This window comes from Crotalus tigris, unplaced genomic scaffold (assembly GCF_016545835.1).
Source record: "Crotalus tigris isolate CLP2741 ecotype Arizona unplaced genomic scaffold, ASM1654583v1 scf7180000017663.5292952, whole genome shotgun sequence".
NCBI classification, from domain to species: domain Eukaryota; kingdom Metazoa; phylum Chordata; class Lepidosauria; order Squamata; family Viperidae; genus Crotalus; species Crotalus tigris.
Window position 1 is genome coordinate 3,322,860 of NW_024096550.1, and position 17,682 is coordinate 3,340,541.

Below are 17,682 nucleotides of genomic sequence, written 5' to 3' on the forward strand. Positions count from 1 at the left end.
CTCCCTCTTAGTCCCTCCCTCCCTCCCTTCCTTCCTTCCCTCTTTGTCCCTTCCTTCCTTCCCTCCCTCCCTTCCATTGTTCCTTCCTTCCTTCCCTCTCTCATTGTCCCTTACTTCCCTCCCTCTTCGTCCCTTCCTTCCTCCCCCCCTCCATACCCAGGAAGGGACAAGGGGAGGGGGACAGGCTGCCACAGGCAGAGGAGAGCTCTGCCCAGCTCACTTGCTCAGCTTCGCCAGAAAACAAGCCGCTTGCTAAGTTAGCAGAAGCCCAGGATCAGCGCCGGGCTACAGCTGATTCGTGCTTCTGCTAAATTAGCAAGCAGCATATTTTCTAGCAAAGCTCGAGCAAGTTTGCTGGGCAGGAGCCAAGGAGAGCTGCTACAGCTGACCTGCTTCTTGGCTGCTCTGTAAAAGCATGGATCAGCTGTAGAGGTTCGCCCCAATCCTGGACAAGAGGGAAGATGAAAGGGACAAGGGGAAAGAGGGAGGGAAGGAGGGACAAAGAGGGAGGTGAAGGAAAGGAAGGAAGGAAGGGACAAGGGGAGAGAGGGAGGGTAGGAGGGACAAAGAGGGAAGCGAAGGAAGGAAGGAAGGAAGGAAGGGACAATGGGAGAAGGAGAGAAGGAGGAAGAGACCAAGAGGGAGGGAAGGAGAGGAAGTTCCAGCCAGGAGAGGCTTGCCAGCCCAGCTGCCAAGAAACAGAAGAGCACAAAGCCAAGGAGAAGAAGGTGGTGGTTTCCTCCCAAACGGGCTCCTTTTCTCCACCCCTTCCCTGGGTTTGTGAGGAATTTCTCGTCACCAACGCTGACAGGTGCTCCTTCGAGCCCGCCACAAGCTTTCTCACCCCCTTTGCTTCTTCCCCGCTTTTGTGAGGATTGTGGCACCCTTGGGAAGCTGATCGTGCTTTGAAGCTTAGGAGAGGAGGAGGAATCCCTTCCTCCTTCCCTCTCTCTCTCCCTGTCAAGCCCTGGTGGGCTCGACATGAACAGGCGGAGGAGGAGTCGAGGATGGGCGGGGTGGCGAAGGAGACCAGCGGCCATTGCCAGACCTCCCGGCTGACAAGCGCAAGTTCGGGGATCACCAGCTGATGGGTGCTGCGGCGGCCCTCCCTTCGCTGACCTGCGTGCACGAGAAGTCATCAATCCGGTTGCTGCACCATGAGTCTCTGGGGAGGGCGGGCCTTGCTCTGTGCCTGCATTCTTCATGCGCCCCCTGCAGGGCACATTTGGTAGAGTTCATGCAAACTGCCGCCAAGCAGCATATTTTCCACAAACAAGTGAGGTGGAGTGGAGGGGGGAGAGAAGGCGGTTGACAAGCCCTGCCTAAGACCATCGGAAATATGTGTCTTAGGCGACCCCTGTGAAAGGGTCGTGACCCACAGGTTGAGAACTGCTGTTGTAGAGAGATAAAACAGACATTGTATAATGGTTATTTCACAATCACAACACTATACATTTATGTGCCATCTTTTGAGAAATATATGTTATTAATTCTTCGCAATCATCATAACACTAATAATTAATGTTCCATAATGAAACATTTCTATAGTGCTTTCAGTACATAGCATGCTTAACAGTTCATAACTGTTGGAATGTACGCAAGGCTGATCAAAGGATAAATTTAAGTCCTGCACATCAACCCATTGTGAGATGATTCCCAAGCTGGACTGAATTTATAGCATATATTATGAGCTCAGGCAAACAATGATGCCCAGCAGGAAGAGTAGAAAGTAGAAACAGAGGCTACCACCACCCTATCCAGAGCCAAGAGTGAGTGAGTGCGTAGATGTCAACTCCCCAAGGTAAACCAGACTAGGAAACCAAAGTCATGAAATAATACTATGTGTCAGGTCCCCAAATCCTTATTGTCTCCCTTCGATATATATATATATATATATATATATATATATATATATATATATATATATATATATATATATATATATATATATTTGCTTTGCTCCCCCTGCCATTTAGCTGGGGGACAGGGGATATTTGCTTTCGCTTGGGATAACTTTTGCTTTCTGCTTTCCTTCTACCACCTCTATCCACTTGAGAAAGGACACCATTACAGAGAAACGAAAGCTGGAGACCTTGAGATGCACGCCAACTGTACCAATTAACCGCTCATTGTGCCACCTGTGGATTGGCTGGATTTCAAATGGACATTAGGACTTTGGTGGGAGGAAGAATATTGCTGGTTTAATTATACTGTTCAAGCAGGATTTTCCCCAGATCTCACCTTGACTTCCCTACTGTCACTAACCCCTAATAAAAGTTTCCTTTTGAGACAATGCCAGTTTCAAGAGTTCTGCTTTCTTGGGGGTTAGCTGAGGTTTATTATCTTATAACAGGATATTCCTTTTATCTTTGTGAGAACTGGAGAGGGCTTCCTCCGAGATATTTTCTCATATTATATTTTTGCCCCAGACACAGGTTTCTTTTATGTGATTGTGGTCTTCCTCCTGTCCCTCAAGGTCATTCCTTCTGCTCATTACAACAGATTATCATCAGATAGCATTCAATACCCTATGACTTCATCATCAGTCATGGATTCTGGTCATCCTTTCTTGCTACCTAAGAATTTCTTTTAACTGTTTTCCATTTTGCCATCTATCCCAATATAGTAGCACTTAGACATAATAATAATAATAATAATAATAATAATAATAATAATAATAATAATAATAATAATAATAATAATGTTAGAAGGGACCTTGGAGTTCATCTATCCAAATGGTATAGGGTTTCCAGCTCAGGCAGGAAACCCTATACCATTTCAGACAAATGGCTGTCCAGTCTCTTCTTAAAAACTTCCACTGTTGGAGCATTCACTGCTTCTGGAGGCAGGTTGTTCCACTGGTTAATTGTTCTTAACTGTCAGGAAGTTTCTCCTTAGTTCTAGGTTGCTTCTCTCCTTAATTAGTTTTCATCCATTGCTTCTCATCCTGCCTTCAGGCGCCTTGGAATATAGTTTGACTCCCTCTTCTTTGTGGCAGCCCCTGAGATATTGGAACACTGCTATCATGTCCCCCCTCGTCCTTCTCTTCATTAAACTAGACATACCCAATTCCAGCAACCATTCCTTATAATGTTTTAGCCTCCAGTCCCCTAATCATCTTTGTTGCTCTTCTCTGTACTCTTTGTAGAGTCTCAACTTCTTTTTTACATTGTGGTGACCAAAACTGGATGCAGTATTCCAAGTGTGGCCTTATCAAGGCATTGTAGAGTGGTATTAATACTTCACATGATCTTGATTCTATCCCTCTGTTAATGCAGCCCACTGCTGGCTCATATTTAAGTGATTGTCCACTAGGACTTCGAGGTCCCTCTCACAGTTACTACTATTGAGCAAGGTACCCCCTATACTATACCTGAACATTTTTTTTTTTTCCTAAATGTAGAACCTTGCTTTTTTCACCATTGAATTTCATTTTGTTAGATAGCACCCAGTGTTCAAGTCCAGATCCTCCTGTATCTTAAGCCTGTCTTCTGGAGTGTTGGCTATTCCTTATATACTACAGATTTATATACCACTTCATAGTGCTTTACAACTGCTCTCTGGGTGGTTTATAGAGTCAGCATATTGCCCCCAACAATCTGGGTCATTTTACTGACTTCGGAAGGATGGAAGGCTAAGTCAACCTTGAGCCAGTCAGGTTCGAACTGCTGGCAGTGGGCAGAGCAAGTCTGCAATACTGCATTCTAATCACTGCACCACCAATATTCATCTAATTCTGGTGCAAAGAGGATCCCAATTCAGCAAAGATTTGAACCAATGATTTCAGTAATTAATGCCTCATCCTAAAACCAGCACTAATCTAGATTCAACCCACGTGTCAAGCCCCTGTGCTTGCCATGAGCCGGGAGATGGGGAGGACACAAGCAGCAGCTGGCCAACGTCCGCATGGGGACCATGAGCACCGCCCGACTCCCGACAGTCAGCTGGGAGTCGGGTCGGCATCCAGACATTGGTGGGGAACCGGCAGGGCTGCTGCACACCACCCGGCTCCCGACAGCCAGCTGAGAGTCGGCCCAGCGTGTGCACGTCAGCTGGGAGTCGGTGGAAATGCCATGTGCCACCCAACTCCCGAAGATCGGCTGGGAGTCGGCCCAGCCTCAGCGTGTCGGCCCGGCTCCTGGGAATCAGCTGGGAGTCAGCCCGGCTCCCGGCCAGCAGCTGGGAGTCGGCATGGCCACAGACGCCGCGGGTGCCTCCCTCCAAGGAAACGGACGCCGGAGACATCCCCACCACCGGCTGGGCATTTGAACTAAGCCAGCCAGACGAGGGGGGGATTATGCCTCACCTTGGCTGCCTCTCCCTCCCGCTGGATGCAGGGGGAAGGAGGCAGAGTGCTGCCTGGTTGCCTGAGAGAACAGCTGGAACAGCGGAGGTTGCGTGGGTGCGTCTGGAGGGAGGAAAAGCAGACATTGAACTATGCTTTTTACCCATATGGACCAGATGCTGGCTTGCTGATTGGGATGGGGTTGGTGGGCAGGGCACATCTATGTAAAGCACTGGGAGCGGTTCACTCCCAGTGCTAACTTTTTCTTTGCATTAAAGTTTGCTGCCCACTTCTTCCTTCTGTGTCTGGAGTTTATCAGCAGCAGGCAGAGGACAGTTTGACACCACGCCCAACTTTCTGTCCTGTGGCTTAGAAATTAAATTTAGTTTTATTGATCTTGGTCAGTCATAGGTTTAACTTGTTTCTGAATTATTTCATCCTTCTCTAATATAAATATAAGTTCAGATTAGAGCATTTTCCCCAAAAGCAAAGCGGGGAGGAGAGCTCATTTATTCTTAATAATTCAAATGATTATCTGATTAGCATAGTATTAATGCTCTTTAGATTATAAAGAGTCAGCATATTGAATGTCATGTATCATAGTACTCAGCTACATTGAAATACAAACTTAAAGCAGGCAACATTACCTATCAGTTGAAAACAAAAGCAATGTACAAGAACTGTGAAAAACCTGCTAATATGGGTACATTATTTATTTCTGATTGGAGCTTTTGAGAATGCAGTCAACAGCCCCTTAATTCTGACTCAGTAGTCAGAATTATCACTTTTAATTTAGCCTCTGTTAGTCTCACTACACTTCAGAACAGAGCATCTTTGTTTATCTTGACTTGTGTTGATCTCTCGGCTTTTTCTTCAAAACGTTTCATACATTTCTTTCGAATGAGAATAGGAAAGCTGAGCTCCTCCAGATGCTAGATGACCGGTGTTCAGATTTCATAGGAAATTCAGATTTCACCCAAAACATTTTTGATGCCATTCCTCTCAACTCTGTGCATTTACTTATTGATTAATGATTGTATATCTCACATTTCTGTTTATTGCAACTGTCAAATTATTGATTAATGATTGTATATCTCACAATTCTGTTTATTGCAACTGTCAAACTGGCTTAACTAAACTGGCTTAACTAAATAGATTAATCTATGAAAATATTCACCTTTGATATTTAAAATATCAGTCTGAAATGTAGCTAAACATTTTCATTTCACAAATGAATATAATGGGGTTGGGTATATGTTTTTGTGTTTGTGTGTGTGTGTGTGTGCGCGCGCGCGCATTTTCAAGCCCTATTTCTTTCATGGCTTGGTTAGTTTACATTTTAAAAAAAAAAAGGACAAGCAGTAGTCATGTGTTTTTTATATGTTAGATAAAATGCACTACAAGATTTTTAAATCACCATTTTCCTACCAAAAGGAAAAAAAACACCAACATTATTCCTGATATTAAATGCGATTTATTATGCTCTTTAGGAACAAGTAACTTCTAGAATGGTCTAAGAATAAAATAATTATCAAGAAAATTACATGGAAGCAGTTACCTGGTAACTGTTACCAGAAGTCAAATTAAATACAAGGGCATCCTTATCTTTTTTTTTTTTAATTGCATCAGAAAAAAAAGCCAGTCTTTTGTGGAAATGCTACTATTGAAAAGGTCATTCCAATAATTAAATGGTTACACAAATTAATAAGGTTTCCACAGAAGTAGCTGAGTTTCTTTTTGCTGCCAAAATCATCCAACCATCTTAAACTCCCAGCAATTTTTCGTTCTGCCTCTAGTACTGTTGCCTCAATCTTGTGCAATGACAATGGTATCCCCTAATTGCTACAATTCTCACAATACCCTCAGGCCCTTTTTGATTGCTTTAGAAACAAGACTTTCCTTTGTAATCATGTTTTCTCAGTTTCACTGTTGGTTAAGAGATGAAAAATGATGAATGCCAACAGGTATAAAGCATGAACCAGCCCTGCTCTTGTCTCCTTTGATGTCTTTGTAGATATTATTGTAGTATGTGACTCTTGTAACAGCTGATTTTTGTTGTTGTTGCTTCTTTGAGAAATCTTTGTTTTCCTTGATGTTGGCTTATCCTTTTGTCTTCCATTATTTGTTCTGACATCCAATTTGTTTTCTTCTGTTTTTTGGTCTCTGGCAGTCTCTTTTCACATTCATTCTTAACAACTTACCTGATTTCATTCTACGGTTCCTCTGGTTTCTATCAATGAATTTCAGAACTTCAAAGTGATGCCCTATGTTTGCCTTGAGGATGGTACATATGCTCAAAGACAGTATGTGGTCTATTCCTCAGTCAGCTTTGGCTCGCATTTCAGCTGTTATAATAGAGTTCTTCTATGTCCTTCTCCCAATAACATATTATTTGATTCCTGGTAATCCATTTGGTGATATCCATGTATATAGGCATCACTTAGTGATAGCAATAGCAATAGCACTTAAACTTATATACCCCTTCACAGTGCTTTACAGCCCTCTTTAAGTGGTTTACAGAGTCAGCATATTGGCCCCAACAATTTGAGTCCTCATTTTACCAAACCTTGAAAGGCTGAGTCAATCTTGGGCCGGTCAGGATCGAACTGCTGACAGTGAACAGTGAATTAGCCTGCAGTACTGCATTCTAACCACCGCTTCACCACAGCTCACTTAGTTTCTTGAAAATAGTGTTAGTAATGAATAAAAAATGGGGCCCCAGAACCTAATAAGTTGTTCTCCACTTAATTTTGGTTTCTTATAGAATTCAGTCTAACTACATTTTCCATCTTACTAGTTCCTATTTAGGCATTACAGTCTCCAACCACAAGCAGCACTTCTTCCTTGCCCTTCTTTCACCTCTGATTGAACTTTACCATAAAAATCATCAACCTCCTCTCCTTTGACTGAGTGCCTGAAGCATAAGTCTGGGAAATAGTCATATTAAATGGCAACTCCTTCCTCCTCCTAATTTCTCAACAACAACCCTGTGAGGTAGGTTGGGCTGAGAGAGAGAGTAACTGGCCCCAGGTCACCCAACTGGCTTTCATGGCTCAGGAGGGAGTAGAATCCACTGTCTTCGCCTTTGGAATTTGGTATCTTAATCACTATGGTCTACTACCATAGTTTGATCATTAACGGCACAGTACCCGGTACTGTCTTTTCTGATGATGAAAGCAATAATTTCTTCCTTTTTGTCTTGAGCAGTAAGCACATGATCTGCTGGGTGAAAGTCCAATTCCAGTCTATTTGAAATTGTTGGTGCCTAAGATGTCAATGCATAATTGATTCATTTTCATTTTATTCGTTCATTTCATCTTTTACTGTGCTGGGCTTTCCTATGTTCGTGTTTCTTGCTTACCATATTCTCACTGTGATTCTGTCTTTGCAGTTTCATGTCATAGTCCTCATGAGCATTCTGAAAGATCCTCAGCTCTTCCTCAGCATGCTAAGGGGCTCCTCCTTCAGCACTATATTGTCAATTATTCTGTATTGTCTATCAGTGTTATATTCCTGATAATATTCATGAACGGTTTGCTGTTGATGTCTCCTGGACAGTGTGAAATGATGTCTTTGCCATTGTCATTAAAGTGATCATTCACCCATAATACCTTTTGCAGATGTTAACTCCCTGCTTGCTACAAGCAGGCAACTGAGATGATCTTTACAACTTGAGTGAACATGCTGGGAGTATATTTTCTTTCAGATACACACACACACACACACACACACACACACACACACAGCCACAATGAAGCAGCACAGCATGACCTGAGGGGGGGTGTCCCTTGCTTTGCAGAGCTGCAATTATCATTTGCTTCCCCAAATCCAATGTTGGTTGAATTTTAGATCTTCTAGGTCCCAGCCATCATCAAGGTAACTGGAAACCACCAAGTTGTGGAAGGCTGAGCTATCCCAAGAATTGATGTTAATGAAAAATTATAACTAGACCTTTCTTTTTTTTAAAAAAAATCCTTATAGGTAAGCCTAATAATAAAGCTTGGAGTCTAAATACATTCTAAAGTTAAAGACAGGCTTATATAAAGTAATTTCTACAACTGGTATGGCTATTTCGAGTTCCGTTAACTCTCTTCAGCCAGACTTACTCTTCTGAGATTCAAACCTGGGCTTATCTGCATGTTAGGCAGTTGTTATAACCTCTAAGCCACAGGCTCTCTCCCATTCTGTTAGCTATCAGGAGAGAGACAGGGGGAGGAGATTTTTACCCTGAATGTACACCCTGTCAGCCCAAATATGGGAGAAAGAAATCTTCTTTCTTTTTCTTTTTCTTTTGCCTGTATCAGCTCAATCTAGAGCCATCCACAAGCAGCAGTCGCCAACTGCGACATCATTTTACATTTTTAGGTTGCTAACAAAGAATAAAGAGAGAACTGGTATAGCTATTTCGAGTTCCGTTAACTCTCTTCAGCCAGACTTACTCTTCTGAGATTCGAACCTGGGCTTATCTGCATGTTAGGCAGTTGTTATAACCTCTAAGCCACAGGCTCTCTCCCACTCGGTTAGCTATCAGGAGAGAGACAGGGGGAGGAGATTTTTCAGGGGGAGGAGATTTTTTTCAGATGATATATATATCATCTGAAACAAGAAAAAAACTTTGGTAGAACATTCATTTTTACAGCTGAAATTCTCCACAACAGTGACAATTGCAGTTTTTTCCAGTCATTTAAATCCTTTTGCACTTTTGCCCATAGTAATTCATAATTATTTTTATACAATTTTCCATTTGAGGCAGTTAAATATACTCCCAGGTATTTAACCGTCAACAGGGTGTAACATACAGCATTCTAGATAACTCCTCCCGTTTCTTCCCTCCCTAACACTGCTGGCAAAAGTGAGACAGAGCCAGTGGCCTAGAGGTTTAATACAGCTGCCTAACATGCAGACAGCCCAGGTTCGAATCTCAGAAGGGTATGTCTGATTGAAAAGAGCTAAAGAGTTCGAAATAGCTATTCCAGTTCTCGCTTAATTCTTTGCTAGCAATCCAAATTTTAGAAATGTATATGATGTCACAGTTGTGACTGCTGCCTGTGGATGGCTCTAGTTTGAGCTGATACAAGGCAAAAGATTTCTCTCTCCCATATTTGGATCAACAGCTGAGGTGGCGCAGCAGTTAGAGTGCAGTACTGCAGGCCACTTTAGCTGACTGTGTTCAGCAGGTCAGCGGTTCAAATCTCACCGGCTATGGGGTGGTTGCTCCTATAGTGGAGTATTCTGTCCGTGTGGGTGGGTTTACGAAACACCCCTGTAGGTAACGTCTCATCCAACTGGCGGTCACCTAGCCTTCCTGGACGTGTCCATATACCGCCAGTTGGATGGGACGTTACTTACAGGGGTGTTTCGTAAACCCACCCACACGGACAGAATACTCCACTATAGGAGCAACCACCCCGTATCTCATAAAGCTAGCTGCATTAAAGCATTGTTTAAGCGTGTGGACTCCCACTGCAGCACTGAGGAGTTTAAAAAGAAAGAAAGGCAATACCTTTTCCGGATTTGTCAACGTAATGGGTATCCTTTGAGGTTTATCAGACAGTACGGTCTTACACCCCAGTCCCGGAACAACCAAAAGAGAGAGGAACCATTATTACAAAGAATGCGTGTCTCTTTGCCATATATTAATAACGTCTCGGAAGCAACAGCCAGACTGCTGGCCCCCCATGGAATAGAAGTGGCCCACAGACCCAATCAGACATTACGGTCCAAAGTCGTTCGCCCCAAGGACCCACTCCCTGCCATGGATAGATCAGCAGTAATCTATAAAATCAATTGCAAGAACTGCGATGGCAACTATGTGGGTGAAACAGCTAAGCGTTTAAGATCTCGCTTGCATGAACATCAGTTAGCTATAAGAAGGGGCGAGCAGCATTCTCAATTGTGGATGCATATGGCACAACATGGCCACCAGTTTGACTTTGTGAACGTTCATGTTATGTCTGAGGATGCCACTAAGGGAGGCCGGCTATTGAAAGAGGCGTGGTATTCCAACAAAGATGCGGTTAATCGTCACATTGACTTACATCCAGCGCAACAAGCATTGAGGAAATGGGATTTTAAACACCATGCCAGTCATTATAAGCGGTCTGAGCAATGCTTGCACAGCTGTAAACGTGACGAGATACCTGGCCCCCATCCTGAACAGATAGATGGAGCTTTGGCCAACCCTCCACAATCCAGGGGCACCCCCGTTTCGCCCGATCAACACCAATACCGCTCTAATGAACGTCTGAGGAGGCTACCTCTGTCAAACACACATAATCATCCACCGATGGAAGACCTCCCCCTTCCCCAATATCATCACGATAGACCCCCACCCCCGGAACTTAACAACAACTGTGGAAAGTGTGGAAGATCTAGCATGAGGAGTCTGCAGCCTGATGCTGTGGGTAGGGGGGAGAAGAAGAACGAAAGCACGGCTCAATTGCCTAGGCATACGGTGAAAGGGAGAGACACGGAGTTCTGCCTGGACTCCCTGCAGACAAGGAATACCCCCACCAACAATATAGCCCCCCCTGGGACGAACACTTTGAAGTTCCTCCAAAGATGAGCACAGGAGAGGAGAGTGAGAACGCGGGGAATCAGAATGCAGAGACTTGGAGACCTGGTGTCCGCCTGAATACCGTTCCTATCAGCAATGGGGAAGAGCATGTGATAGGGAGGAGGGGGGATGATGAATTGAGAGACGGGGTAAGCACCCGATCACGCAGCAAACAAATGGAACGGTGGAGAACTGTCGACACGAAGATTGCCAGGACGGAGGAGGAGGGCACAGACCCCCAAATATGCAACACCCGTATGAAAGTTACTCATGACAGTGGAAGAGTGAGAAGAAAGGGTGTGGAGCAGGGATTGAGAAAAGCGTGTGTGTGGGGGAGCATCGGTGAGCCCAGGGAAGCTTGTAACACTGATAGAGAGAAACAGATGCCCCCAGGGTGGAAAATGAAAACAAAAAGGGGAGGAGGGTCAGTACTATGGAAGGAAATAAGGATAAAGGGGTGGTGGAGGAGATGAATGCCAGTAATGAGATAGTGGAAGGAACGATCCGGAAGAACCATAGAAGGAAGCATAAGGAGAGTAATAAAGAAACATCTGGAACACTAATTAACCGGCCGGGACCGGTGACGCGGTCCATGAGCCGGCTGCAGATGCCGGCAAAACCCATTTAAGTCATCATTGTCTACTGGCTCCTTAGCCCTGATGATGTTTGGAGTTTCCAAACGAAAGCTTGGCAGCTTTTAGTAAAGTATATTTTTATATTTATACTCTCCTGGTGTTCGTATTTTATTTGTACCACAGACATGCCCAGGAGTCGTATTTTATGCAAATTTTCCAGCATATATATATATATATATATATATATATATATATATATATATAGCAACACTGTATTGACATTATTAAAATTACAACAGTACAAACTTGCAGTAGTTTTATGAAATGTAATACCTGCAATTCAAGTATATTAATCTGTATAAAATGTGTTTTTCATATCAATATGTCTATTTCAGCTGCAGATGATCTCTAAAAATTAACAAATATCCATGAAGCAGTTTTCAAACTACTGTCTTTAATATATGTACATAAACTCATTTCTTCCAACTTAAATATAAGATTTTTCTTTAACTTAATATAAACTGTTGAGTTTCTTCTACTGGAAGTGTACAAAAGAAGAAACATATTCATCAGCCATTTTGTCATGCATGGGATAAAATAAAGTGAGTCTTTCAACATAATTATTTTCCTTATACATAATGGCAAAGGATAGCAATGCTTTATTTTAATCCACACTCTGTAATGTTCTGTATTTCACTGTCACCAAGACTGGCAAGAACATCTGGAGATATGGGAAAATATCTGCAACGAAGGATGGACAGGCACAGTGCCTACCACTACTGCCACTTTCTGAAAGCTAGCAAAGACTGAAGCTAACTGTCCAGGTACACTATTGTTATTCCCTTCAAATAACCAATGTGAAACTGCAGAGAATAGTATTTAATCAGTCACCTATCTCCATCTATATTTATGTTACTGTTGTGCTTGTTTGTGATTCCACCCCCTGCCCCAAATCTGAGTACAAGAGGGAGTTGCAAAGCCATAACTCCATAAGCCATAAGTCAACTCTACAATGAACCTGGCTGCAGCCATCTTGCTCATTTTAGGTTGCCACAAGGATGGGAGGGGGTGCAGAGGATTTCAGCTAGTCTAAACAATTTAGTGTCCCATGGGAACCAAGGTCTTTTCTGCTGGTTAGATTGTGATGGGAAGCAATTGGTTATAAAGCTTGCCAAACTATTCTATTGGGAAACTAGCTGATGCATAGCACTGGGGTGGGAAGTTTGACTTTGTAATAGTGTAACTCTTTGGAGGGAATTTCAAACTTGGTTTCACTTTTGACCATGCCAATACTATGTAACCAATAAACATATTCTTTGAGGAAACCTCTAGCCTCAGAGTTCTGATAGATTTGGTCTCATCTATTAGAACCATGACAGGCATCTTTCCTTACCTGCCAATGGTGGCCGCTGACCCTTTTCAAGCAAGGGGAGAGGTTGGCATGAACTTAGAACTGAAGACCAGCTGAAGTAAGAGTTCTGGCCAAGGGGAAAATATCCTGCCCTCCGCCTTGGTCAATGCCTCAGCATTCAAACTGCCAAGATTTTTGGGATACTATATCTAGAAATGGGGTTTCAGAGAACCCTTGGCTGGTGAGGAAGATCCCAAACCCACAGATGAAGGGAAGACTTGAACACAGATGTTGTGTTGTTTTTCCTCTTGCTGCAATGCTACAGTACTTAATTTCCTGAAAGCACAAATTATAGTCTGAAAAACCTTTGTGAATCTTTGCAGTGTTGGTTGGCTGAGGATAGGTCAAATTGTATATGTCTGCCTACATGCAAGACCAACTGCCTGGTCATTCCATCCAAGACTGATTGCTTGATGCTTGATGCCACCCAGATGTGGCCCTAAAGAATAGGCTTAATGCACAACAGGTTTTCCACTTCCACCAAGTCATGCACTTTTCTTTTGAACCGCACATTTGCTTAATGGATCCATAATAATGCAAGTTGGATCAAGCTGTCTGAAATACATACTACATAATGTAAATCCTACTAGAATCTTTCTTTGCTGCTTATTCACAAGATGGCCAGTAAAAAATGGGCTGGAACTCCTCCAGATTCTTGAATTTTAAAGCCTTATAAAGCTCTTCTAAATATTACATGGGTGCACATTTTTCTCAAAATTTCACTTTTAGTATGGCTTGATTACTTAAAATCTCCTCCCCTTAATTACTGCCATTTACATTTATGCCTTTCTATGGAATTTCCTGGATTCTTCTCCTTAATTATTTCTATAATTGTTTAGAATTCATTTTAATGCTTTGGATAATGGATTTTTAAAAGCATACTTGGCATTTATGTATTTCCTGTATTAAAGATCTAGGAGGGTTTTCTTAATTTCTTCCTCTCTCACTCATATTTTACTCCTTTTTTGTCATGCTCATAGATTCTTTCCTTCCTTCCTTCCTCCCTCCCTCCTTCCCTCCCTTCTTCCTTCCCTCCCTCCCTCCCCCCCTTTATTTAGTGTAGGCCATATCATACATCACGGGTTTTCAAACTTGGCCCTTTTATGATTTGTGGATTTCAACTCCCATAATTCCTCAGCCAACGTGCCTAGCTGAGGAATTCTGGGAATTGAAGTCCACAAGTCATAAAAGGGCCAGGTTTGAAGACCCCTGTCATACATGGATTTGCAATATATATTAATATGTCCCCAAGATTGAAAAGAATATAAAATATTTAAAAGATCTGTATTCAAATACCAATGTCTAGGCCATCTAATCACCAAAGTGCAGCATCATTTAAATGAAAGAAATCAGATATTGCACCGCTATATGCCCTCAATGTCTATGGAGATTCTCAGTCATCCAGGTCATGGTTGTCCCAAAAGTGCTTTTTCAAGAGACAACTGGACTTTCTTGATTTTCTTTGAAAACGTTTTGCTTCTCATCCAAGAATGATGAAGAAGAATGAATGAATGAAGAGCTGAAGGAGCTTCTTGGATGAGAAACAAAACATCTTCAAAGAAAACAAGAAAGTCCAGTTGTCTCTTGAAAAAGCACCTTTGGGACTATATGCCCTCAACTTACATCCGGTCATGATGTGATGTACAGTTTGACATGGGACACTGAGTCACTCTGTGGGGAGGATACTATGCCCCCTTTAAACAGTGAGTCCCAGCAGACAAGTGTGAGATGCAAGTCCTACTCAGGACTGGCCATTGCTGGTGAGGTAATTCAAAGCCTGGCATTCTTTTTGTGGCGTCACTGATATGTCTTCTTATAAAGACGTGTCCCTCCCATCATTTCTGATGACTCTTCTGTCATTTCATCCCTTTCCAGAACTTTCTTCTTTTAGCTCTCATTTCAAAGTTTGTTACAATTTCCATTGGATGATAGAATTGCTTGCGCAGTAACCTTTCCTTTTGCCCTTTTTCTCTCTGGGGACTGAGGCTGAAATGATGTTTAGTTTAATTCCCAAGAGTGGTGTGCTGTCCTCCCACATTTTCATCTCTGCCCCCCAGTTGTGATGCATGCATTGGCTTCTTTCTCTGTGACTGCTAAAACCATAAATGTATGTATCTCTGCACACATCTGCCTGCGTTTTACTCTTCACTGCATATTACACAGAACACTTCCCTTTAGATAACACAAGAGGGAACACAAAATTGCTGATTTTGCCATGTGACAATCAGCGGGCAAACGGGATGGATGGTAGCCCAAGTGAGACAACATGCTGTTGCCAAGAAAAACATCCAATATTAATAAACACATTCTTTGAACATTCGGCTATTTGAACAGCTGCTTTTATTAAGAGATTGTCTCAGTGCAGTACTATTGTGAAACAGAAATATACTTTCTCCCACAGCAGCTAACCAGGATTACAATTGTGTTATATATTTTGCCAAAAAAATTAATGAAGAGGCTGTCAGCCAACCTAGACTACTGTCATCTGCCAGCATCACTGCAGTTAGAAAGCATCGTATGGAATGAATTTTCCTGAAATTAATAGCAGTAAGGAAAGTTTACATGAGATTTGCCCATGTAACCTTTTTGGGAACCTGCACGGGCATTTGGGCTGCAATGCCTCAAAAGAGCATTCAGTCTTAAAATATGTTCACATTTAAGTTAATTTGTTTAAGCTAATAGAAGGAGAAGCTCCTTGCATGGTGATCCTCACTTAGGGAGTTTAGAGCTGGTCTGCAAAGGGATTGTAGTACATCCTACTGATGAATAAGAACAAGAAATTTAGTGAAATCTTCTCAGCTTCCTTTCTTTACTGCTTGGATAATAAAACAAAAATTATTTTGTTTTCAGAAAACTGTACAGGTAATCCTCGACTTTACAACAGTTCATTTAGTGACCATTCAAAGTTACAACAACACTGAAAAAAGTGACTTATGACCGTTTTTCACCCTTATGACCGTTGCAGCATCCCCAGGGTCACGTGATCAACATTCAGATGCTTGGCAACTGATTCACATTTATGATGGTTGCAGTATCCCAGTGTCACATTATCACCTTTTGAGATTTTCTGATAAGCAAAGTCAATGGGAAAACCAGATTCACTTAATAACTATATTACTATCTTAACCACTGCATAGATTCAATTAACAACTGTGGTAGGAAAGGTCATAAAATGGGGCAAAATTCACTTAAAAATGTCTCACTTAGCAATATAAATTGTGGGCTCAATTGTGGTAATAATACCTGTAATTTAACAGTAATCCATTCATTGCCTTTCTCTTCTTCAAAAGAAAAAAGTCTCATTTGAATCAAGTCTGATATGTCCATGTAATTATCCTAGCATCGCAAGTCAATTAATATTTCATTCTTCTGGATTTTAAAATAAATCCTAATCTAACTTGCAACCTTACAGATTCTTTGTAATCTTCCATCCAGTGGATAATCAGATCTAACCTTATTTAGATTATGTGTTGACTAAGTGAGAAAGCTCGTCAAATTATAAAATCCTGGCTCATGCCTGTAATTTAATAATAATTCATAGAAGCCCAGTAAAATAAAAATGGTTTTAGAAGATTCTAATCTACAGGAACCTGATCCCCAATAAATAAATAATCATTAACCCCTTAAAGGCTAGTATAGAGACTGAGGAAATTAGATCATATCAAATGTTTGTAAAATTATGCCTCTTTTCCAAAATGTTCAACACTTGCAAACCATTTTAGGGTATTTTTTTTTTTTTTAGCAAAGCTGGCTTGTTAAACAACTGTAATCAGCCTGGATGCCCACATAACCACTTTTCTTCAAATATGAAAAGGCAAATTGAGCAAGGATATCAAAGCAGCTTCTATGCTATATAGATAAAAATGAAGGCTGAATGTGCATTTCCACTTGTATCCATTCCACTAAAAACAGTTCATATAATTTTAGAGAGAATCCATCTTCTGCCACTAAGTGCCGATTTTAGATATGGAAAATCTGCATTCCAATCCACTGTCATCTTTGCAACTTGAATGAAACACTCCCACCCTAATTACAGCTATATACAAAACATGATGGCACCAATTATTTTCAAAGCAGAAAAGTCCAGCTGTCAAAACTTGAGTAGAAGAAACACTCTTTATCTGTTTTTTTCTTTCTGGACAACCTTACCAAGAGGCATCAGCTTTATAAGCCACCTCAAGAGCACTGACATCCACAGAAAAAGAATGTACTAACTGCCAGATATATATTAAAATATGTAATTAAATGCTACATGACATCCTGACAATGTAAGCTTCATTTCAAATTGTTGTATCTCAATACAATCTAATTGTACAGATTATTGATTGTGAAAAGACAGAAATTTATACTGTATGCCAATATAAAAAAAATTGTACTGGCAGACTATATATAAATAGATTATATACACCTTTCATATATCTTTCTTGAAGTTTTTTGTAGGCAAAATAGACAGCAGAAATATTATTTGCACTGCCTTGACTTACAGAAATACTTTCTTGAGGTAATAGATCCCTGATCAATTGCCACATTGGTTGAACTTGCAAGAGCCTTTTAAGTTCACATACACCTTTTCTGAAATAATACCACCATTTTATTGAGCACAGCATCTTCTCCACACACTTTTGAAGTACACTATTTCTGAAGTAATACTGTAATACATCTTTCTTGAAATAATAATACCGCCATATATATACCCTTTCTTGAAGTAGTGATACTACCACCATATCTTTGAATGCAGCATCTTCTCCAAACATACGCAATAGAAAATCATATTATTTAAATGTTAGAAAACAGACCAGGGATAAACTTTACCCAGAGCAAACTAGCTTTATATTAACTTCACAAGAATCATGCT

At 41.5% G+C, this 17,682-nt stretch overlaps 1 protein-coding gene across 2 annotated transcripts in view; it reads right to left on the bottom strand.

The window, feature by feature from the left end:
* The window catches only part of HTR7 (5-hydroxytryptamine receptor 7), an 82,411-nt gene that overhangs the window by 9,837 nt on the left and 54,892 nt on the right, over window positions 1-17,682 (bottom strand). Inside the window, exon 2 of one of the 2 annotated variants that reach the window (XM_039335975.1) lies at window positions 4,307-4,408. The exons of the other annotated variant lie outside the window; for it this stretch is intronic. Coding sequence (XP_039191909.1) covers window positions 4,307-4,408 — 102 coding nt within the window. The remainder of the gene's footprint in view (window positions 1-4,306; window positions 4,409-17,682) is intronic. 2 annotated transcript variants of the gene reach the window in all.